We start from the raw sequence: 25,842 nt of genomic DNA, 5'->3' as shown, positions 1-25,842 counted from the left end.
ATACATACATATGTACAAATATTGCAAGTTAATTAAAAGCATGCGAATAACATGGGCAGTAACTACCAAAACAAACGTGAAAACAAAACATTCCCGCCAGATTGCTATCTCTTTTTTTATTTGACTACTGACCTACGCCCGAAGTTTTCATTTTATCAATCCCAATTAACACTAGAATGATAAATAAACCTTCTCATTTAATAAACATTTCAACGGAAGCCGCATTATAAAGTGTAATAAATAAAAGTTTTACCTCAAACGTTACGGCCCAACTTCGTATTCCAAAAGCTGCCAGTTTTATATTCTACTTCCTCCATTCGTGTCTGGAATACTGTACTCCAAATATGGGCTAACTTTTAGAACATCCAAAAAAACATCCTTAAGTAAATTACAATCTTATTTCTAATAGCAAACAGTCCCTAGTTTTTTATTCCACGGCAAAGTTAAGTTGGCAGAAGTTCAGGCGTCAAGTCATTAAGTAGTCGTCGCCGAAAACTAATAAAAAAAGACGAAAACATAAATAAAGATCTACCATGAATGAAAATAGCGACGCGGCTATCATACTTAATGGGATCAACTATTTGTTATTTATTGATAGATCCTTTCAACTGCTTTATCGCTCTATTTTGCTGCAAGCTGAAAAATACTTTTTGTTTTGTTGTGTTGAAGTTCATGATGAACTTCCGTCGCTTTGTATTATTGTAAATACATTTTTTTTATTCAGTGGTTAATACATAACTTTCGTATTAATTGCGGGACATGCAAAATTGGTCTCAAGCAAACATCCTTACCTACCCACAATACAAGTATACCTATTAAATAAAAGATGAAGTTAAACAAAAGAGAAAGAGCTTTATCGCAAAAATATTGTTACCTACTAAAGCTTTATTTTAACTAAAATCTGTAACTTCGCATGGACCGAAAAAAATCCAAAAAGTTTAGACAAAAATATGACAGAAATTGAATCTCTTTAAAACATCCGTAATAAACAATTCCTAAATCAATTTGAAAAACCTGGAAATCGCGTGAACGATGGTACATCAAGCCTCTAAATACATTGCGTGCTCTGCCAACTAGTAGTTATGCAGTGAACATCTCCATCGCGTAATGAACAGAGAAACCTCTTAAGAGTTTCGCCAGGGACGCGCATAGTTGTGACTAGATGGTAAGCTACTAATTCACACATCTAGCAGGACGCACGTAGAGGGCACACCATTGTGATGCATGAGGGAACCAGCCTGGTGAATGTTAAGTGGATATGAAAGGTTTAGCCGCGTATTGAAGCTACCGAGGTTTGAGGTAATTACTAATCTGTGTAAACACTGCCTTTGCTTCATATATTGAGATTATGGAGGATACATAATAGACATAGTAGGAACAGTAAGGCGTGAGGCTTCCGAATCCGAATGGATACTACAGTAAACGGTTAATAAAGATAGAAGTAAGATTGGAGTGGTAGGTAACTTGGAGAGATTGTGAACCCGAAGTTAAACTAGAAGCGTCTTTTTTTATTCTTAAACCATCTGCACTTTGAAACAAAGAAAGAGAAAGAAAGGTAAACGTTTATTTCTGAGACAAAATGGAGAAATAAAAAATACTTATTAAGTATGGTCACAAAATGGTTTCAAATCAGTATAATGCCGCCTTTATGGACGACGCTGACCTTCCTTTGGGACTATCAGGATTATAGACACACTGTTGAACAAGCGCCTAATGGTGAAAATTTAATAGGTTGGACTATAATCAATATTGCAGCCGAGGGTTGCAGACACTGTTTTCTACAGTTTCTCGCACAAAAATTATAACAAATCAAAGAGAGGACGCACATAGCAGTGCTCAATCTGTATTCGCAATTGCAATCCTAGTAGCTTCAGATACACCTGTCTGGACAATATTATGTTACTACAAACTAACCTCACCGCCGACCAATCATCAGCTTCTAATCAGACAATTTGCGTTCAACGCATGCGCACTCGGTAGAGGCCAAGCTAATGACAAGTAACACTATTGTGTTCCAAGAGTTATTGCTAATGTCACAGCAATGACTGCGTGAGGGGGCGATTTAATTGTCCCGTTTAGCAAATTTTGGTCTCGCTTGATCGCAGTACGCATAATTAGTCGGCTGATTTGTTATTGAATTTTTAATCAGCTGCATTGTATGGTCCGTGGCCAGATTCCGGCACGCGCTGCATGAAAGTTGAGGTTTAAGTAGAGCCGGAACTGAGGGTGCACCATTTCTAAATGCCCCCTAGTTTGTACATACTGTAGCTTGTGACTTTGAGACGATAGAAGCAGAATCCAATAGTGATTTTTATAATATTAAACTCGATTGTGACAATGAAGATAATGGTTATGGATACAAAATTGAAAACAGAACTCACTGATAAAGTGGCCATTGGTATTGTAAAGAGATGCGCGCAGCGGCTATCTTAAAAGCATGCAAGTAAAATGAAATTGACCACAATCGCGATCAAATAAACAATAACAATGTCCATAACAATAAAACTGTAGAACACTTTAGTTGCATTTTATAATTGCCCGTGAAATTTAATGATCAGTAAATAGGACCCACACGCAACTGTAAAGAAAACACAAAATGTAACGATGAAACAAAAAAACGGAATTTCAAGAATCCGCTCCACTTTTGTGCGTTCAATTGTTCAATTAAATGCCACTCCATTTTAAAAGTAACGACTGCGTAAAGAGTAAGCAATTAAATTAAATAAGATCATTATGATTATTATTATGGAGCTATTGCTATCAAAATTGTAAAGTTATTGACATGCTTTTTCATTTTGTTGTGTCTCATTTTTTTATGATGAGAGGGTGGCACACGAGCAATTTGAAAGCTATCTAAATTCTGAAAAAAAAAATGTTTTTCTTAAATCTAAAAAGTTGGTAATTTAATACAATTTAGATTTTTATGAGCTTTTTAATAAATTAAAGATAAAATTTAGAATACCTAAACCGCAAAAGGCTTTGGTAGTTGATTTCTTGGAAGCTTTTCAAGCAATTCGACGGCTAAAACAATTAAAAGGTAATTAAGAGTCGTATTAAGTCGCCGACATGCGACTGCGCATTGCAGTACTCATTTCGGAGTTTAGGGATGTGAACAATTTTGATCGGAATACGATAATTGTCGATAAAAAAAAACATTGCGACTTTCAAGGCACATGCTAAACAAGTGCTATTTATAGTCTACACATAAAAATGTAGGTAAACTTGATTTGAATTAAAGAACAGAATTCATTCCCTTGTTACGATTCTGCGCCTGCATAATGAGTGCCAACGGGAACCTTTTAATACGGGTCCGCCGTCTGCCTGTTCGTTAGGCTGATATCTATTTAACCATAACTTGAAATTTCCATACAGTGCAAACTAACATAACATGTTGCTGTAACTATAGCAAACAACATCAACAAAGTTTTTTGACGTTGAAGTTTTTAGTATTGTAACTAAAGGACCCCTTACATCCCTGTATTTTTATTATTATTATTTTTTGTATTTTTTTTCTTTAATTGTATAATATAGTTTTTAAGTATTTTATTTGTAATTATATTATTATGAAAAAATGACTTTCTGCCAAGTTTCTTGCGGCGCATTCTTCTTGGCAATGATGGTCTTTCCGAAAGCGCTGGTAGTTTAAAAAATGACGTGTAAAAGTGTCCATTGCGGCCTATGTACTGAATAAATCATTTGAATTTTTTTTTTGACATTAAATCTTATATGAATTTATTAAATGTACAAATAACAGAAAATTACTATATTTTTTTTCTTAAACTTTTTCTAGTGTGACTTTGAGAGCTATGAGTTAGATTATTGAAGTGTTGGTGGTGATTCAGCATGAATCTCGGATTGATACAGAGGTTTCACTTCCATGCTCCAGCACTTGTTTTCTGGTTTTAACGATTTTGTCTTGACTTAGATATAATACATATTTTATATATAGGTGAGTTTGACAAATAATCAGGTTTAGTTCTCTCATACGTCATGTCACTCATTCCTGTTGTTTAACAATTTTTTAAGTCAAAATGTAACCATAATTCGTTTAAATTGAATAAATAATCATTTGCTACATTATTATGCAATAAATGGTTACAGAATACCAATTGTAGCACAAACATCGAGATTAAATTAAAAAAAAAATCGAAAAACACTGCGCTTGATGAACATTAAACGTCAAAACCCCTTGACGTCCACAAAGGCAGCACGTAAAAACAACGCCCTATTTATTGATCGCATTCAAAACGATTTTTGAATGGCCGATAAAATCCGACACCCGAACCGCCCGCCAATTCCGCATACATAAACATCGTAAATCTCATTGAATGAAAATGAGTATCGATATGTCGATATCGGGGTTTACGATCGATTCATTACGCGTATGCAAGCCTTATTGAGGGACAATGCTCGAGTCACGTCCGAAACAATCACATCTTCATTAATTACTTTTGGAATTTTTGCTTGCAGTGCTTTCGGGAGTATCGCAAGGGATGAACTTAACGCGGCAAATGATGAGGTCGCTTCTTTTAGTTCGACACCAGACTTCTATGGCTGTTGGTTCTTCAACTACAAGCCATAAGCTCTCCCAATATGCAGACTGCGAGGTGTTGCATCTAGAGTCATACCTAACACTTCTCTTGAGCTCTAATTTTAGCCGAAACCAAAATCATAACCGAAACTTTAATAGATGTGTTAAATTCGCTATTCGCTAAATACACTGGCGATGTTCCATTCTTTCTTGACATTGTGAACAATAAAACAGCTGTAATTCGTGTAAATGGTATAAAATAATTATTTATCTATTCCATTTTTCCGTGAACAAGGACGAAAGCCACTTCACTGAACCAGCGGCAGCCTTTGCCGAGCGGACACGAAGCAAACCGAATGCAACCACAATGCATGCACAATGTTGTAAATTTCGGCTCGGCCTAAAACTTCGGCAATTTTATCAGCAGAACCCTCGGCCGAAATGTGATTGTTAAGCTTAAACCTGCCGAAACCAAAACTTCGGTAGGACACTAAGCCAGCTGCCCGCTACATCCCCCGCTGCATCTTCCACCACACGCCGCTTCTACATACGTGATAATGACGACCCGTCGGACCCGTCCGTCGCCACACAATTTGTCGCTCAGTTTTTTACCCAAAGCCTCCGAGTTGTCGAGATTCAACGACAATTAAAGCCCTTTCCCATGTCCGATGTTAATTACGTGAACAATATGGGATAATGTGGCTATTCAAATACAATTACACGTACAATTGTTTACTTTGTAACATATTCATTAAAGCCACTCATAGTCCAACAAATTTAATTTAAAATAACTCGTAAAAAATGCGTTAGCTTAAAAGCGCTTTCGGTGTTCATATACTCATTAAGCACAATTATTTTGTAAGCAGAGTGAATCGCTTCACTCACCGGTAAATAAAGCCATAATAGAGGCAATTGAAGTAACAATTTAACGGACCGACACGCGAACTTAACACGGCCTCATTAACTCTTTTTGTTAACAGAAACACTTTAAACCAAAAGCTACTGAATAACTGGAAGCATAATTAATTTAACCTTTTTTTGTTTCAGATATTAGAAGAATGAAACAAGACACCATCATGCAAATCGCAAGCGTCTACAATGATTTATAACAGGACAACGATACTGCTGATGACAATGGAGTTAATAAGACTAGAGTTGACTTGACCGAATACAAACTTGATAACAATAAACTAATAGTGATTGAAACTTTAGCCAGTGATGTTGATGATAGTGAAGTGGAGATAGATGATGTTATAGTGATCTGAATGATGCCTGATCGGGAGTCGGTGGGAGCAGGGACTGCTGGCAGCGGTTTCTTGCCACTGCAGTTTCCTTCCGCGTTTGCTGCGTTCCATGCTGCACCGCAGAGTGCGCCCACGGCCATGCATCACGCCTCGCATTACCACCACCATGCCCAGTAAGTAGTCTTCTAAGTATTATTTCAACGTTAACATGCTTTGATAAATATCACTACTAACGTTCAAACTGAGTCCTTATTGTTGATACACACTTAAATATATATTAAACACCCAAGACCCGAAAACAAGCATTCGTATTTTTCATACGAATATCTGCCCCGATACGGGAATCGAACCCGGGATCCGGGAGCTTCATAGTCAGGTTCTCTAACCACTAGGCCATCTGGTCGCCTAAAAATAGACGTAAAGGTAGACGTGTGATTAATTCGGTATTTGACAGAAATAACATAATATCGTAAAATACTATGATATTAATTAATAACAGTGTCAAATCTACGAGTGGAAATTGATTTTCTACTAAGGATCGTTAAAAAAATTCAATGTTAAGCAGGAAAGTACCTGGGCGACCGAGCTTTGCTTGGGCTAAAACTCGATAATAAGCGTTTTCCCAAAGACAAGACCAAGCTAGATCAATTTGTCATCCCCGAAAACCCCCACATACCAAATTTCATCGAAATCGTTCCGAAATTCTGATTAAGTATATATATAATTGCTCGTTTAAAGGTATTAGATTCAATATGACTTTATGTATTTAGAAATTCATCATTAGAGTTTATCCAAAGAATGGCCTGTATTCATCATCATCATCCCAGCCTATATACGTCCCACTGCAGGGCACAGGCCTCCTCTCAGAATGAGAGGGCTTGGGCAGTAGTTCCCACGCGGGCCCAGTGCGGATTGGAAACTTCACACACACCATTGAATTGCTTCGTAGGTGCAGGTTTCCTCACGATGTTTTCCTTCACCGTAAAGCTCGTGGTAAATTTCAAATGTAATTCCGCACATGGATTTCGAAAAACTCAGCAGGGTTTGAACCCACGATCCTCTGCTTGAGAGGCCATAGGTCAAACCACTCGTCCACCACGGCTTCACCACGGCTTCGGCCTGTATTACAGTAGACATAAATCAATTTGAAACACATAAGAAATGAAAAAGTTTTCAATCATATTAAGTTTCTCACCTGACTGTTTAATGTTGAACTGTGACTGTTAGAGTTAAGTGTTTCCTGCTAAATACTTGAAAAGCGGTCGAGCGATTCCTCTCCTGTCCGTTGATCACATTTTTTTTTATTGGTGAAACACTGAACAACACTTATTTACTGCTAAGCTAACCTTTATTGCCATACCAGCACTTGCCAACAAAATGTTTTTTTTTGTTATTCTCACTTCCTTTTCCAACTTTGTGCCTTTTAATTCTTTATCATTATAACTAAAATATGTTTCACTTCATCAACAAGCTTTTGTCGTGATGCGACAATCGAACTCACGACCTCTGCCCAGAAGATACATCAGCTAATGGACTAGCATTAGTCTCAAGTTGCACACAGCTTAACTGAATTTCCTAAGCTCGCGCTTGTTCACGACTTGGAATAACTTGGTTCACTCTGAAATAAACTTACTGTTTTGCTAAAGATATTCTGATGTATGTATTAGATCATCAATAAGTTCAACGGTATCCAGTAGCGTGACGTCATCGCTGAGAGCTAAACGAGATACCAACGAGTGCATCCTCTCGACAACTAATAGCAGTAATCAATTCAAAGTCATTTCGTACTTAACTTATTTATTCATTATCTTCTAAGTGAAGGACTAAATGAGGGTCCATTAATTTGGTTTCAATGAGAAACAATGTTAGCAGCTGTATCGCTTACAGAGTATGGTTACTCAGAAATTCTAAGATTGCACTAGTCAAAAGCGGCACCAAGAGTTTCCAATAAATTCCATAGTTGTGTCAAGCTTTTAAGTCTTAGTGAGTATCTATGTGCATTATGCAAAATTATGTTTTTCTTGCTAGGCAAGTGTCCTTTAGTCCATTATAGTGCAACCGCTTCATGTATTACACTCGTTCCGAAACGCCAGCTCCGTTTATTGGACTACTCCATAAACTAGAGCGGTTCATTAAGCATCTTGTACCAGGCCAATAGACCTTTTTATTGCGTAATTGCAATTGCCTTTTTGTAAGCTAAAAATACGACACCAACTTTGTACACGTTCTCAATTAAACGGTTTTTGCTCATCAGCAATAAAACCATATATTCGTTACGTTTACACCTTCATGAATATCCTAGTCCATTAGTAGGTTCATTTCGAGCGGCGTCATGTTTTTTGCTCGCCCATTATGGGAGAATTTATTTCAGACACAGGTAAAATTTTTAGATTAGATTAGAGCCGGCATATTAAGCCCAGTTTACGGGCGAACGCCCATAAACCGCGTCCAGCGAGACAAGGTGTTACTTAATGATAATTTACTGCACAACACCCGACACACCGCTCTATTTGACGACAGCATTAATCTTTTGTAACTGGTCCCAATAAAATATGGTCGTAAAGTGAAATGGGCCCCGTTCGGCACCTGAATCGACGGGCTGATGATCCTGTTGAATTACGAACAGGAAGTCGTCAGGAATTGAGACGTTTACAGTGTTAGGATGGACGGTAATAAAAGCACGGTGAGTCTCAACAAATGCGGCTCGGTGCTCGGAGGGTCGTGATGTATGCGCGCGCCGCCCTCGCATGATTAATGCCACAGAATTGTACCTCACAGCGCTCGGCCGCTCACACACCCGCCAGCAGTATTACAACTTTTAAAAGTTAATTTACTAAACAGTCGGAATTTAACACACTGATAGATGTGACGTTGTAATCGTTCTCTGCCACAGTTGTGGTCATTCATTATTTATTATTGAGCTGCGTCGTTGCAATAACCCTTTTGTTTGCGGGCCTGCCATGGCGAGCGCCGAGACTTAAATCATTGGCGCACGCTGATCAATTTAAGGCGCTCTTACCTGCACTAAACTCATTTCTACATCCAATTTATAATGATTGCGCGATGGAACTTGTTGTTAGGGGAATAAAACGGGGCATAAAGTTGATGTAGTAAAGCGTTTTGTTCTCGGAAGTCCAGTAATCCTTTGGCCACGGTCGGGATTCGACGCCGGATGCCGCAGCCGGGTGTACCATTAACGACAGTTTCTCGGTGCCTCATTTAACCCGCTGCTGCGATAATTGCCACCACGTGTTTATTTCCGAGCTGTCTAATTATAGCGCACACAATGGGTTGGACACGATCGGTTATTTTGGCTTCGGCGCTCCGTCAAAGTCAGTTTTGTCCGGCCGCAAAGGAGGTGTTGCGAGGCGGCCGTCGTTTGATTCATTAACTCGAGCCCTTTGAACTGATGGATCGGTATCGCGTGCCACTTCGCCTATTAATTCTTCTTCAGCCAGGGCTTCTCGATCTTCTCTTGTTTTAGCCTCGTGCCTCGCATCATTGGCATCCTCGTCTTCATTCTTGTTTGTTCTAATTTAATCCGACTTCCATGTTCATTCATTAAGTCTTCAAAGGGCCTTAAATATCCTCCTCGTCGTTAGTTATTGCATCTAGAAAACGTAATTTATTGTACGCAGTAGCTTAAATACCCTACTTAAGCTTTACTGTGTTAAATAAACTACGTTTTCTACATGCAATAACTTTGCAACTGCACTTAAATGCGATAGCGTTGAGTTTCTGAGTTCCAAGACAGTCTTTATTTATCCTTTGCACTATTCATAGGGTTCCCAAGAAACCTCTAACACTTGTGTCACCACAAAGGCTAAACCATGATAAAGTGCCATTCTCCCGCCCGCATCCCGCTCTCATTGTGCCGCGTCCTGTCTTCACAAATCATTGATGGGAAAAAAATGGTGTAAAGACAAAGCATTATCGAATCATGATTGGTCGACGTGTGTGGCTGGCCATTGTGTAACGCCATGTCGACAATTAGACGCCTTATCGAATATTAAATCTACAACAATATTAAGCGCCGTATTATCTTCATCGCTATCGAACGCTTCGGGATTGAATTGTTTCCAGCTAATCGTATTGTCTTAGAAATCATCGATAGTGTCTTCAGTTTCTGTAGTCACATCCTTTTCGGGTTTAAAGTGCGTCTTTCCTCGTATCAAAGGTGTATTTATACCACTTTTATTTCAGTACCAACACTGAGGAGACTAACGTCAAGGCACCAATAAATCACTCAAACAGAAACGTGCTAACTTCGGACAGTTTTTGCATTTCCAAGAATAATAATCGGTCAGACCAAAGAAGTGGAAGTGTGTGTCGTAATCTTTGACGGTTTCATGGATGTGAGGTGTTATGGGATATGAAATATCACATAGTGTTTTTTTAGAATTTGCTAAATGTTACTGCGAAGCAATACGGATTTCTCAAAACTTTTTAGTGCCACTCTCTATTGACTATTATGTGAATAGAATCCATTTATTGATTACATTTGAATAACACTATCTTTAATGAAACATGAAAATCCATGTTTCTACATTAAATAACTCTAGTAGCTTTTTCTCATAATTTTACGAAACAATCAATATTCGTAACCATAACATTCGTTTGATGTCCTCTTAGTTTAACATCTAGGGGCGTGGCGACGAACAGACAGACGCTGTCAAACAGGATGCCAGTAATGACCAATTTATGGCCGGATCCCGGTTTATAGACGATTGACCGATCGGAATCCTGAGGGATTTGGTGGGACGATATGGGAAGTAGCTTTTAGTTCAAGTTACTTCCTAATCTTACTATTAAATGAGCATTAAAACAATGATAATATTGAAATAAAATACATTACATACAGCTTTGTTTTTGTAATTCTTGTGTACGTAGAATCGTTGAAACTAGGAATACAATTGTACATGTGTGTTGGTTATGTAGATGGAAAATTTCATCCAAATGCGTCCAGCCGTTTTAGCGTGAAGGAGTAACAAACACACACATACAAACTTTCGCATTTATAATATTAGTAGTAAATAGGATTGGAAAGATTTTACCTAATTTTAATCAGTTTGTGTAAGGCTATTAACTATTACATTCCTCGTAATTAAGTCCTCTATGCCATTGCCGCTTTATAACTTTCCGCATTCATAAGCCACAATTAAATTTAAATATTTCACAGGCTCGCCGCTTTTAACGTGTCAATAAAATCATATATGTCCACTTAGATTTCGCTTAAAAAATGTTTAATTAACTCGAGCGGTCATAAAAAAAGTCGATTCAAATGTTTGATTAATCAGCCTATTAAATCGATCTTGAGGCTAACCTAAGAATTTAATGAGCGGCTGCGCAGGAGCAGGGCTACTACGAAATTTGAAAATCGAAGTTCGTATCGTACCGTTCCTCTCACTCTCGTATTAAATAATATAAGCGGCAGCGGGACGGCAAGATACGAAGTTCGAACTATGCACTTCGTTCGTAGTACAGGCCCTGGGGATCGTAGCAAGCAGCTACTGTTGCCTCCACGCACGCGACGTTGCATGACCCGATGTTTTTTTTTATCCACACGCCGTTTATTGAGAATTGAAAAATAATAAATCCTGCGCATGGTTGTGGGTTGAGATCATTTCAATTTAACTTCTGAAAATATTATCGAGCTTCGATATTTTCGCGATTTCTTAATGATGGCGTAAAAAGTTAACGTTTTGATATTTAATGTCATATCATCATGACTGCGTTATAATGATTTCTTAAAGTACATATAATATAATGCAGACTGTTATTTAGTAAGTAGACCTAGATGGCAGTAAAAAATTCAAACTTTTTGCAACGGCAACGCTGGTACATACTGTAAAAAAACAGACATCTTTGTAAATCGCCGACTAATAAATAAAACAGGTCTCGCTGTCACATTTTGATACACTAAAATAAAAAAAGGTGGAAATTATCCACTACTTACTTAAATGTCTCAGCGTACGCCAGTTAGGCACTATTCACGCCTCAATACCCCATTACAGTTCACTAGTTTAAATCTAACTTGAACACAAACGACAATTCCTTATGCTTCTATTAATATTCATAGCCTTGCACTCAGCGGTGACTAAGATAATTTGCTTACAATAAGTGTTAAATAATATTTATTTTTAGTTTTTTTCTTGAGCCAAGTGGGGTCGACACGTTGAGTTATTAGATGTGGTGATTAACCTAAATTAAAATTAGCTAGTATGTTTGTGAGAATGAGTAATATTTTGTTTGAAATACTCAAGGTATTTTGTTTTTTTGCTACACAGGTACGACAGAGTTGCCAAGTCGCACTGTCGTATTGCGACAAACTTTTAAATATACTCAGCGACACAAATTTTGGGCCACTCTACATACAAAATTACTTATCTATTACTTAAGTAATGCATACATTTGAGGGCCACATTCTTTGTCGCTCGGTATATCTTTAGCGTACTTATTTCAAGTTTGAATTTTTTAGCGGTGTTTTTGTTTTTGTTATTTGATTACAAAATCGTATATAAATAGTTATACACCAGTGGCGTGGAGTAAACAGTTTCGTTTGGCATCTCGGTGGAAAAAGCATCAGTTAGGTATGTTTTCAGATAAAGTAATAGTATTAAGGAATTAGATGCAGAACATTTTTTTTCCTTGATAACAACGTAATACGCAACTTGAAAATAAATCGAATGAAGTAAAAATTATCAATATCTGATGAAAAATTAGGATACGAGGAGGAAGTTCGCATTTACATCTTTCTATGGACGTCATGTTATGTAACGTCATAGTTTGTGTCGGATACTCTCCATTTGATAATTTAAAATGCCCATATCTACGTATTGTTTAAGATATTGAAAAAAATCTTATTCTAATAATTTGGTTTGTCACATAAAAACATGCTTACATATTCTCGGTTAGTGACATTAGTGTACATTTGTTTTTAATTTTTCATCGCGTGACGCGTGAAGTGTGGGTTAGTAATAACACATTAAAGTTCAATAAAAAAATCGTGAATGTTTACACAGGACCAAAAATACAGGACCTGTATGCATTTATTGACTTATGTAGAACTTCAGAACCATCCTGTACATATTTTAACCCTGTATAAACTCCATTACCAGTTTAATCGGCGCGCGGTCCGCGAGCGTTTAACGTGCGATTGTGTAGCGTCAGTAACCGTGGCGTATTAAAACTAGCTCTGTAAAAACATAAAATTACATTAAAGTTGACTTTGGGGAGGGTTCCACAAAAATATTGTGAGCAAGAACATTTTTAAACCAGTACAGTGGTCAGAACCATTTATCTGACATGTGACGCTGACCAGCGACATTTGGCTACAAGTTGAGTTATCTGGAGAAGAGCTTCTTTAGGTAACATCTACGTTTTTTTTTGTAATACAGAATGAAAGAAAGGGGTTAGAAGGTAACAAGCACTTATGAATATTAAAAAAAACCTACCACCAGTTCGATAAAACCTCTGTTGATAGGAATCTGGCAACATACTCCACGAGGTATCTGTATATTTTTTCAGTTGTTCTTGCACTCCGACTTCTTGGCGGAAGGTGTGGTGTTCCGTCGCTCTAAGGAAGCGAAGACAAAAAAATATAAATATGTAGTTGTAACCTTTTTTTACCTTTTCAGTGGTAATGTCCACCCCGGCAGCTAGTTTGCCCTTTTAAAAATCGTCTGAAACAAAAATCTAACATTGTACAAAAGTATTTTTAAATAGCACATCATTTAACCCTGAAACCTGACACGTTTTCAAAGAGCTTTCGTTCCGAAATACCCCACCTGTTGTTGTTTACTGAAACAACACGTCGATACTGGAACGATTTTGTCTTAATTATATGGACAAAAATAAATTATTGCTTTTTTTCTATAAACTACTAACAACCTATCGCGCGGCTTCATATGACTGTAATTTTGCAAAAAAAAAACAGTTTTTTTAAGTATCTCTTTAGCATACGTTAGCCATTTTTTGGAGACTCGTTTGCAAAATACATATATACGAACGAGTAATCGTATTTTCTAGTTATGTCAAAACTTTATTAGGTTGTTGGTCAGAACTGCATCAAATTCCGTTGCGTGGTTTAGGAGGGGTTTGCGGAAATACAGACAGATAGATATTGTGTTATATTATCTAGACAAGAAGAAATTGAGAATTAATTCTGTTTACACCTAGTGCCATCCACGATCCACGAGACGCGTGATTTTGACAAAATTAGACATTAATGACATTGTAATAAAACCAGGGCACGCGTTATCGTGAATGACTCTACCTATATACGAGGTTCTGCAACGCGTTTCAGTTTCTCGCTTGTTTTCGTCATATATGTGTGTGTCAAGAAGATTTCACCAAACTCGGGCAAGATGCTATGTAATAAAATTATCGGGTAACAGGAAAGGTGGACTTAACAATAAAAAATAAATTGGAAGCTGAATATTTTGCACAGTAATAATAATAAAACGTGATATTTATAGAAGCACTTTCTGCTTCAACTTTAGTCGAATATGAAAGGCAAAAACAGTTATTATTTTGTGTGAAAATATTATGTATGGTCCATGTCAAAAGCGAAAAGTGTTTTTTTAGATTTTAAGCGTATTTAATTAGACCAAAGTAAAAAAAAAAGTGTACGATCGTACGACGATTCGTACAATAAACACTGCATTTTAAATCAAATGTTGACCAACAGTCTACTTACGTTACGTTATGTTTTTAACCCTCCAATCCAAAAGGAGGGGTATTATAATTTTGACGTGTGTGTCTATTTGTACAGCTTCGTAGCTCTCAAGCGGATAGACCAATTTTGGTGTTTATTTGATAGCTAATGTAATCAACATAATTTGTATAGTGGCAATGAAAGCTGCCAAATCCAAGACAATTAAGCTTTCTTTTGAAATAGTAACTGATCCCAAATTTAAGTAAATGGTATAGTAACCAGCTACTTGTAAAAGGATCACAGCCAATAAACTATAATTTCAAATTTTTGGACCACAATTAACTTTATGGAAAAAATCCAAAACCGATAAATTGATGACATAAAATTTTGTATTTCAATTCGGTTGTGAAGTTATCGCAAAACGTACGTTTTATATGCGTTATGGAAGGCGTGGGTTACATTGTCACACGTTTGAGGTTATTATCGAAGTAAGATGTCAGTATTATGTCCAGGACCTTGCTGGATCAATAATTATAACATAATTTAAACTCCAACTATAAACCCTTAAACGGGTTTTGATAGGAAATTAAATAATAAATAAATAAATATCATGGGACACTTGACAACAATCGACCTAGTCGCAAACTAAGCAAAGCTTGTACTATGGATACTAGGCAATGGTTGTTCATACAAATATCTGCCCCGGGAATCGAACCCGAGACCTCTAGCTTCGTAGTCAGGTTCTCTAACCACTTGGCCATCTGGTCGTCTAAAATATGTGTAGCGTGTTTCAAAATATATTTCAGTAAGTTTAAAAACTTAAGATTTGTTCTAAATCGACTTAACCTCAAGCAGGTATTTAAGTTTAACTGTACCGTACCTACCTATATACTAAGTTACTGTACCATGTTGATGTTTATACTAGAAGCTTTATCTGTCAAGTCAAACTACTCATGGTAATTATGTGGCGTTACCTACTCGCCACTTAAAAAAAATCACCCCTTAACTTTTGCGAAACACATAGCAGAGTCTAGGCATGGAGGAATGAACTATATTCTGAAAGCGATATACTTATGTGTATTAAAATCTCGGTGACTTTAATTTTTGACACTGTCTTAGTAATTAAGCAATAATTTAAGGGGGTGATCTTTTAAAGTCATAAACGTAACTTAAACAATTTACTGCGTTTAATCTTTGTTTAACGACGTAACGTAGCGTCACAAATCGTAAATTTTTTTTGATGCGGTCCTTTTAATAACAAATAAAAATTGTGTCGTTATAACCAAATTTTTTCAATGTCAAGTTTTTTTTCGTCATTTTATTCTGAGGTCGTTGGATTTTTATAGAGTTTAAAATATATATAAAGAACACTTACGTTAATATACTTTTTAAGGTTAAATAACTACCTATACCTGGTGCGTGCGAAGTTCCCAATCCGCACTGGGCCCGCGTGGGAACTATGGCCCAAGCCCTCTTGTTCTGAGAGAAGGCCTGTGCTCAGCAGTGGGACGTATATAGGCTGGGATGATGATGATGAACTACCTATAAGGTTACAATAAACCGTTGGAATTTTCTTCGTGTAACCTACGCTTCTTTTATTACTTACTAATACTCGTAAGATGGAGTTCAATAATGAATTAACGAGTCATAGCATTATCTATACTTCCATACTATTGTTATAAATGCGAAGGTGTGTGTGTTTGTATGTTTGTCCGTCTTTCACGTCGCGTTCGGCATAGAGATAGTTTATGGGCCAGAGAGTGACATAGGCTACTTTTTATCCCGGAAAAATGCACAACGCAATAACTGAATTCCACGCGGGCGAAGCCGTGGGCAAAAGCTAGTATTGTATAGATAACAAAAATGGGTAGAAAGATAATATTTACATTATTTAGTTTGTAAATTAAAAAGAGAATAAGTATGTATCATATCAATAAAAGGAAAAGTTTTTATAATAGTCATTTAAACTTAAATGCATAGGTAAAAGATTATGCTTAACTTTAGATAGTTACGTGAATCGAGAGTTTAATAATACATACTCGTATGTTTTAATGGAAATTAACAGCCGTGGTGGCCTTATGGTTGGACTTAAAGCCTCTCCGAGCAGAGGATCGTGGGTTCAAATCCGGGCTCGCACAGACCACTGATTTTTTCAAGATCCATGTGCAAAATTACATTTGAAATAAGTCACGAGCTTTAACGTGAAGAAAAACAGCTAAACCTGCGAAGAAATTCAATGGTGTGTGTAAAGTTCCCAATCCTTACTGGACCTGCGTGGAAACTACGGCTCAATCCCTCTCATACTGCTGGGATGATGGTGATGATGTGAGAACCCAAACCCTTCTTGGGCCATCATTTCTCAATTATTAATTACTTCTAAGTCATGTAAACTTAAACAAACCATTTTAGTCGCGCATTTGTTTCTATTAAAGGTCATAGCCCCGTAAGGGCTGTCTGGCAGCAGTTAAAGACAGCATCTCAATAAAAAAAAATAACCCTGTGCTCTAGCCAGCAACCGGCCCTTTTTACGACTCATTTCGATTTTATAACACCCTGTATATGCGCTGCAGTAAACAGTATTTGGGTATTTAAATAACGCACTGTTTTAAGAAAATAAAGAGGGATTTTTGTTGCTTGCTTGTATAAGACAGTCCGTAGAGTGGAATAAGGCGACACCTTTTGGAGTAGTTCTTTACCTTTTTCTTGGTATTTACGTAGTACAACCTCTTTATAGATAAGTCTTCATCATCACCAGCTGGAAGACGTCCACTGTCAAACAAAAGCCTCTTTAGAACGCCACTATGAACGAAAATTGGCCACTTACTTGTACCGTACAGGTTGCCCGCAACTCTCGCAATATCGTCGGTCCACCTATACTTCGTTGTTTTAGCATTAGAAAGAAGGTAAGCGATCTTGACGTCTTTTTAATGAAAAAAAAAAAAAGTTTTGTAAAATAAGTCACAGCAAATATGTAACACACATTGTACATTACATTTGAAATTTACCACAAGCTTTGCGGTGAAGGAAAACATCGTGAGGAAACCTGCACAAACCTGCGAAGCAATTCAATGGTGCGTGTGAAGTTCCCAATCCGCACTGGGCCCGCGTGGGAACTACGGCCCAAGCCCTCTTGTTCTGAGAGGAGGCCTGTGCCCAGCAGTGGGACGCATATAGGCTGGGATGATGATATGTAACAACAAACAGCCCAAGGAAATGGAAGTCAATGACATCATAACAGAACTACTCCATGCAACACAATTGGCAATCTTCCATACAAACCATAAACAGTGCTATCCACTTAGCTCTGCTAACATTTGTAACCCTGCTATTATTTACTAAGTTCAAAAGCTCAATAGACGATGTGTCGTCTAACAGTAGCACTTGGACAATACATTTTCTTGCATCTATTATACATACAGTCATACAGTAGTGTTATTGAGAGTCCGATGAAGTCAAGAAACGTTGATAGAATATTGCAAAGACTAAGTATGTATAACGTGTGTTGCCTTTTACGTTGGAGCCTATAAGATGTCTTTAAATGCTTTGTCCTATCCTTTTTTTTAAATGATAATATGATAGCTCATGTCTGAAATCGAGTTTAGCCCGACATGTTTCGGGCTAATCCGTAACCCTTCTTCTGGGAGCAACGCGACTCGGCGGCTGCTGCAACACGCCGACAGCGCGCCACCGCCCTGCTCGCGCGACTATCTGACGAAACTATTAGTTTCGTAGTATGTGGAGCTAAACTCGATTTCAGACGCGAGCTATTCGTTATGTTATCATTTAAAATGAGTGAGTCTCATGGTAGTTTCATGTTCAAAATTGCCCTATCCTATTCAAATCACAAACTAACGCCTTAACTTTGCGACCCTTTCCAAGAATGCGTTGAGGTATCAAACTGAAATGAATATCAAATACTCAATTCGGGTAGCAAACCTGGGAGCTGTGAAAAAATCAAACTTGTAAATCTATGCAATCAAAAGATAAGTTTCTATACGAATTGCAGGGGAATTCAATCCAATAAGATACTCTCAGTTGTCCTAGAGACATGAAATTTGGTATGAAGATAGTTCTTATGCACAGCCGATAAGAAAAATCTGACAATATCTGTGGAAATAACCATTTTAAATGATCCCACATTGCGTACATTTTGCTAAGTAGACTCTACTAACACCAGATATTCACATATACCTTCAAATTTGTACGGAACCCTCGGGACACGAGTCATTCGCACACTTGGCCGGTTGCTAACATCGTAACAACAGGCCCTATATTACGAAGTGCAAAATTCGAACTTCGTATCTTGCCGTCCCACTCACGCTTGTTATTTAATACGAGAGTGACAGGGACGGTACGATACGAACTTCGACTTCCGAATTTCGTAGAACCCCTCGCAGGCGTTCTATAGTAACTCGTTCAAATTTCTCGTGACTTGCTTCGCGACTCGTCCCATCACTCGCGTGCGAATGTCATTCTACGAGTATCACATTCGTTCACAAGAACCAACCAAGTATCAAGAATGCGAAAGACCTAGGTATTAAATAAGACGGTAGTTGTGAATCTCTTGTGTCTCGTTATCTTACAGGTCAAAGCGATAGCCCAGTGAAGTCATTTATTACTAAATAAATATTCAATATACAGTGCTCCTGTTGTGTAATTCTGATATTAATTTTTAATTGGGTTTCGCAGCAGTGGTGAACAGATGTACTGTAAAAAACTGTTAAGTTAACGAGGTCACTTACTCTTTATGATATAGCTTCATACGTACATATACTTAAGTTGTTTTCATTCGTTCCGACTGAGCAAGAAATGGATAAGAGCAGTAACTTACTGAATAATGGGACTATATACAGGGTGGACCTTTAAGAGTACACTAATATAATAATTAAACACTAGCTTTTGCCCGCGGCTTCGTCCGCATGTAATTCGGTTATCGCGCTGTTCCCTCGGGAACTGTGCATTTTCCGGATAAAAAGTAGCCTATGTCATCCTCCATCTCCATGCCAAAATCACGTCGATCCGTCGCTCCGTTTCGACGTGAAAGACGGACAAACATACAAACACACACACTTTCGCTTTTATAATATTAGTAAGTATGGATATATCTCGTCAAACTGAACGACATAGTTCGGCGACTTTTAAAAATAATGGTGTCTTTAGATTTTTCCTTATTCTTACAGCCCAATAGCGGCGTCGCCTGTCACGCTTCAAGTATAAGTTTTCGAATAAACTTTAAAGCATCGACATTTATGTACCTCACGGCACTAGACTGGCTGTTTAGAACAAACGCGCAGCGCATCAATCATCAATAGGTACTACTTTGACACGACCCCTGTCACGGACGTCAACAAACTATAGTGAACTGTTTACAAAATCGCGCTGTGAACTAATTTTGTGCGCCGTTTTGATGTAAGAAACATGCGGTCTAATAGATGTCAATGCTTTAGTTTAATAAAAAAAATATTTAAAAGTCGCTGAACTAATGTTGTTCAGTTTGATCGGTACGAACTATGTTTTAATTGTATGCGCCTGTATATATAAGGCCCCACCCGGTATATGTAGAATAGCTATCTATTGCCCGCAACTATATTCAACTACCTACTTACACGCTTTGTTACAAAACTTTAAGTCACCTGACATTGTAACTTTACATGGGAATAGGTATTGCCAGCTGCCCTAACAACTCGATTGCATGAAAGTATGGCAACTCATATTTTCTCACTCCATTCACTCCACACTACTGCAAGAGGCCGATCCGCACGAAGTTCGTATCGTGCCATCCCTCTCACTCTCGTATTAAATAATATTAGTACGATACGAACTTCGATTTTCGAATTTCGTAATAGCCCCTCTGGACCTACGTGCGAACTAAGACCCAAGTATTCTTAATCTGAAAGGAGGCCTGTGCTGTGCCCTTCTGTGTAACGTATATAGGCCGAGATGAAGATGACTGCAATGGAAGCGAGGCGAGTGGATCGTGGCCCATTAAAATCCCAGAAACGCAACGCGTACGCTACCATAAAAGGCTACCGTGACATTTCCCAAAGCCTTACTTCCTTACCAACATCCGCACCTCAAAATAATCATAATTTCACGTGCGCAGAGTCCGATGACCTGTTCAGCGGAAGCTAGAACCAAGTTATTGGAAATTCACCCTTTTATCGTAAGGCATAAGGTGTTAGAGCTGCTGTGGCTGGTTCGAGCAATAAAATAATGCTGGATGATTTATTTGTAAACAGTCTCGCTGGTACGTCAGCGAGCGGCCGTAATATTGTGTGGGTACACTGACAGGGAGATGTGGCAACTAGTTTCGTACGGTTCACGCATGAGCACAACTCACCACTGTGGATAAAGCATAGTCTAGTCACACCTACTACCCACTACTTACCCAAACCATCAAATCAAGTTTGTTTATTTTTTTTTACTGGTTGATAATGTAACTGTAGTTCATTGATATGGATATATCCACAAAGTAACGTTTGATTCGATATAATTTTCAAGAAATTGCGTAATTGTAGTTTTGTGCACTTGTCAATATTGCTCATAATTTTACACAAATAACTGTGGCCGATTTTTCTTATTTAGGATAAGTACCAGGGGACAGTAAATGGCTGACCTATTTTATAATTATTATGATAACAAAGTATTACAATGAGACATAATATTTCTCACTAGAGATAAGTATAATTTTATGGATAGAGCTGGCTTCACCTCGTTGGATAAAATGTAAAATATAGTGAAACCTAAAAAGAGCGTTCAACCCAAAAATCAAGAATTCAGTAACCATAACCATTGCTACGTGTACTGCGCACACGCACGCTGCAATTGTTTACAATAGACGATCTTGTTTATTTTCGCTGCATATGGATTAAAAAGCTACAAACTCCATTCCGGGCTTTATAGCAGCTTTATTTAGACATCCCTGGCTGGCCAGTATTTTATTATGCCAACGCTGTTGGATTAGCAATACTTTTTTTAGCTAGTTGGGCAAAGGCCCTTTGGTCCATTCTGCCATACATACGTGGGGCATAAGTGAAAATAAACATGGAGATTTTTCGGGTTGACGAAATGTTTTTGAAAGAAAAGAAAGAAAGAAAGAAATACATTTATTTAACGCCATAAAAACAAACATAGAACAAATACAAGACATACATGACGCATGATATATTTTGAAACAGGCTACACATATTTTAGACGACCGGATGGCCAAGTGGTTAGAGAACCTGACTACGAAGCTTGAGGTCCCGGGTTCGATTCCGCCGGGCAGATATTTGGATTAACAATACGAATGTTTGTTCTGTGGTCTTGGATGTTTAATATGTATTTAAGTATGTATTTTTATCAATATAAGTATGTTTATCCGTTGCCTAGTATCCATAGTACAAGCTTAGTTTGGGACTAGGCCAATTGGTATTCAGTATTAAAAAATTATAAAAATGATGCCCTGTTGGGGGCGTGGCAAATAACATAATATTATCTATTTTAACCTCATGTAATCTTTAGGAAAGAGGTTTAAGGAACACTTATATTTTCTACTATTGTAGCATGTATTTCCAGTGATTTTTAACATAGAGTTAAATCCATTACATTAGCACCAGTACATCAATAACGTTTAGTTAAGTTAATTAGTTCCGTGGCCGGCACCAATCGTTTTCAATTGTTACTAACAAGCAAATCACTGGTTGACTTTCCGCAGCTTTTGTTTAACAGTACAACATGCTAGTTTATGACTTATGACATTTTAAATGGCGAGCTTTATATACATGTACAGTCACCAGCATATTCTAACAGCGGAGCGTGCAAAAATTCTGACACGTTTTGTCTAGAAAAGTCGTATAGATATTTATGCACTTGTTGTGTCAGATAGTGCTGGTGACTGTACAGACTATTGAATAATGTTTTCTCGTATTTTGAAAAGGTCATATTATGTGCTTAAAGCTACTGAAGTTTACTGAAGCGATTGAAGAAGCAAGACATACGAAATTAACAAGAAATAAATGAAAAACCGCCCGAAATAGGGTTCCGTAGCCATTACGAAAAAATTAAGTAAGTAATATTTTTCTAAGGATTTTGTATTTTATACGGAATCTTCCAAGTTTAGGTATATTTATACCTTAGGCTGCTATTTACTCTTAAACTACTAATAATTCTCAAGCAAACTTAGCCGTTATAGTTTTCCTTGAAAGTTTGACTTACTGCCATTTGTTTTTTTTTTAATTTTTCCACCCACCGGTTTAGATTTTAGAGGGGGGGGGGACGACGATTTTGTTTGCACTTTAAAGTTGAATATTTCGCAAACAAATCACTGATCGAAAATCGTCTTAGCAAACCCTAATGGTTTTGAAAAGACCCTATCCAACGATACCCCACACTATAGGGTGGGATGAGAAGAAAAAATCACCCCCACTTACTTACGTCTATGGGAGGTACTTACCCTAAAAAAATATTTTTTTTCATTTTTTAATGTACCATTTTGTCGTATAGTTTACATATACGAATATATCCGTGCAAAATTACAGCTTTCTAGCATTGATAGTCCCTGAGAAAATCCGCGGACGGACAGACAGAGACATGTCGAAACTATAAGGGTTCCGTTTTGTGATTTTGGCTCCGGAACCCTAAAAAGCATTAGTCACTACATCTGTACATATTTGTCTTTACCTCGCGGCGTCGCGCGTACTTATATACTAATATGTCTTGCAGTTGAATTAAAATTCCCAAAAATTACCTACTTCGTGTATTTCATTAACTTTGCAAAACCTCCCAAGTTTAATTTTCTAATCTTAGCGGTAGACAATTTAGGACTTTAGCCCGAAGGCCGAAAAGTTATTTGAAAAATTTAAACTACAACTAACTATCAAACAAATAAAATTACGTTGTAAGTTAAGTAGAAGCTTGTAATAATTTATCTTTATGATTCGTTTGTTCGTGAACTCTTCAATTCATTGTGAAATGCTAAGTTATTTACTATTATTTTCTGAGAGGAGGTGTGTCGCGCAGTGGGACATTATAAGGCTAAGACGATGACGATGATGAATGAATATACTAAAAAAAAACCATCACATCAACGGCATATCATCGTTTATCGCATTGCGTTCTTTTTTCATTCTTAAACTTAGATCCAATAATAGCAGATGCGTCATTAATAGTTGGAAATAAACGTAATATTAAAACTAGGCCTCGTTAAAAATCGTTGTGAATAGCCGTAAATCAATGGTAAGCATTGTATCATAAAGTCGATTTCGACACGTGTCGGACCCTAAAAACCATATCATACGCTATCATCGTTTATTCGCATTGCCGTTCTTATTTTCATTCTAAACTTAGATCCAATAAAATAGCAGATGCGTCATTAATAGTTGGAAATAAACGTAAATATTTAAAACTAGGCTCGTTAAAAATCGTTGTGAATAGCACGTAAATCAATGGTAAGCATTGTATCATAAAGTCGATTTCGACACGTGTGGAACCTATAAACCTATTAGGGACTCATTTTATTTAGATCCGTTTAGTGAAACGGTTGCTCTGTCATAAAAAAATGGTTGATTCGTGATGCAATGGTTCTTGGATTAATAGGAGACGATGGATGCGGGTTTATCTAAGACTAAATTGAGTCTCATCGGCTGAAAATTTACATAATCTTTATTTACCTTATCTTTTTCGTATCACTCTTGACTGAGTACCGTGGTCGTCGTTTATAGCATTTCGTTTTGGGACTAGGTTCATTGGTGTTTAGTGTCCCGTGATAATTATTAATTTTAGGGTATATTTATCGTATTATCGTCATTTTCTGCTCGGTATTATTATGGCACGTTGTTACGTGCAGATACTGTTCTATCTGGCGATTCGCTTCATCTTTCTAATACGAGCTGCTAAAACATGAAAATTATTGTCTTTGACTATAACCTAGAGTTTCTTTATGGCTAGTGAATAGATTGTTATGGAACTATCAGGAAGCTACCGGTGATCACTGGTAATGTAAGTTTTGTATAAAAATACAAACAATTTTCCCTGCTACGTATCTAACTCTGTAGCTAATCTATATTTTAACAGATGAGACGTCTGACGCTCTCATCTTAATAACTCTAGAAGTTTACGAAGTCGTTATTTTAACTGAGGTCGCGCTAGTTTAAATATGTTATTGTCCAACGCTTGAATGAGATTGTTATGATTTATTGAAGGATTTTTTGTTAGATATTCGAGTGGCCGAGGGTTAACCAAAGCCCCGATTCTTAGTGTAATTTAAATCTTTTTTTTAAATATAAATTCTAGCAATACTCACAATAAATACTGCAAGCGTCCACAATATCGTACCTTCGGATAGAACAACGTAAGGGCATATCCACTCTTTGTAGATTACAATTTTTCGATTTTAAGACAAATATGCCCTATTAAATACTACCGAAAGTAAGATATAAAAATAAGTTTTATGTGCAGCGAATTCTTATAGTCTGTCCTAAATGTGGATCCCACTGTCTGGCCTCCGAACTTCGGCCGCTCTATCTTAATTACTAAACTTGTTAACAAATAGGTCATTGATAAAAAAATATTTTACGTTTGCACAACATCGAATGAAAATATTACTGATGATTAAGTAGACATAGTACCTACTCTTGTTTTTAATTTATCAGACGTATTTATTACAAACAAACTTTTCTTACTTACTTTTAAAGTCATGCAAATAATTCTGTAGATAGATATTTGTCCAAAGCTGACTAAAATTAACTACTAATGTTCAAAAGCCAAACAATATTATATATTAAATGAAATTAATGAATGAAATAATTTGTTCAAAAATATTCTGGTTGTATTGTAAAGTTGTAAAGGTATAGATTAACATTTTTCAAGCACATTTATGTTCCAATAAAGAGATTAAACTACCTCAAACCGTGACATCATACCTAACGTTATAGTTTTGCATCTAGATCTTCAATTAAGCAATAAATTCAGTCTTAATCTAGCGTGCGCGTGCGCCGCCGGCTGTTGTATGAAATTTAAATGGCGGGAATATTAATAACATTACGAAAGAACAAGCGTGTTGGATTAATTGAAAGGGGGTAGTAAATATTTGCGACTTGTTTTCAGCGTTATGTAGTTCTAACAATCTTTACCGTTTCTCTATGTCTGATCGTAGCTGTTGTCAAAAAATCTAAATAGGTAGGTATAATTTTTGGTATGAGTAGGCATATCATACAATATTATATAAATGTGAAAGGTTTGTGAGATGGTTTGGATGTTTGTTTCTCAATCATGTCTAAAACGCTGAACTGATTTAAATGAAATCGATATAAAAGTAGTTTTGAGTCCCGGGGAAGGACATAGGATAGTTTTATCCCGAAAAAATTGTATAGTTCCCGGGATAACGATAAACGAAACTACACGGACGGAGTCACGGGCAACAGCTAGTTATA

General features: G+C 37.1%; 1 protein-coding gene across 2 annotated transcripts in view; it reads left to right on the top strand.

Moving 5' to 3' along the window:
* Nucleotides 1-25,842, top strand: part of ci (transcriptional activator cubitus interruptus) — a 158,910-nt gene that overhangs the window by 48,869 nt on the left and 84,199 nt on the right. For both annotated transcript variants that reach the window (XM_074102564.1, XM_074102563.1), the window contains one exon: nt 5,579-5,948. In XM_074102564.1, the coding sequence (XP_073958665.1) occupies nt 5,797-5,948 (152 nt within the window). In that variant the 5' untranslated portion in view covers nt 5,579-5,796. The remainder of the gene's footprint in view (nt 1-5,578; nt 5,949-25,842) is intronic.

This window comes from Choristoneura fumiferana, chromosome 19, assembly GCF_025370935.1.
Source record: "Choristoneura fumiferana chromosome 19, NRCan_CFum_1, whole genome shotgun sequence".
In the NCBI taxonomy this organism is placed as follows: domain Eukaryota; kingdom Metazoa; phylum Arthropoda; class Insecta; order Lepidoptera; family Tortricidae; genus Choristoneura; species Choristoneura fumiferana.
Note: the sequence above shows the minus strand (reverse complement) of the source record. Positions and strands in the feature narration are given on the sequence as shown.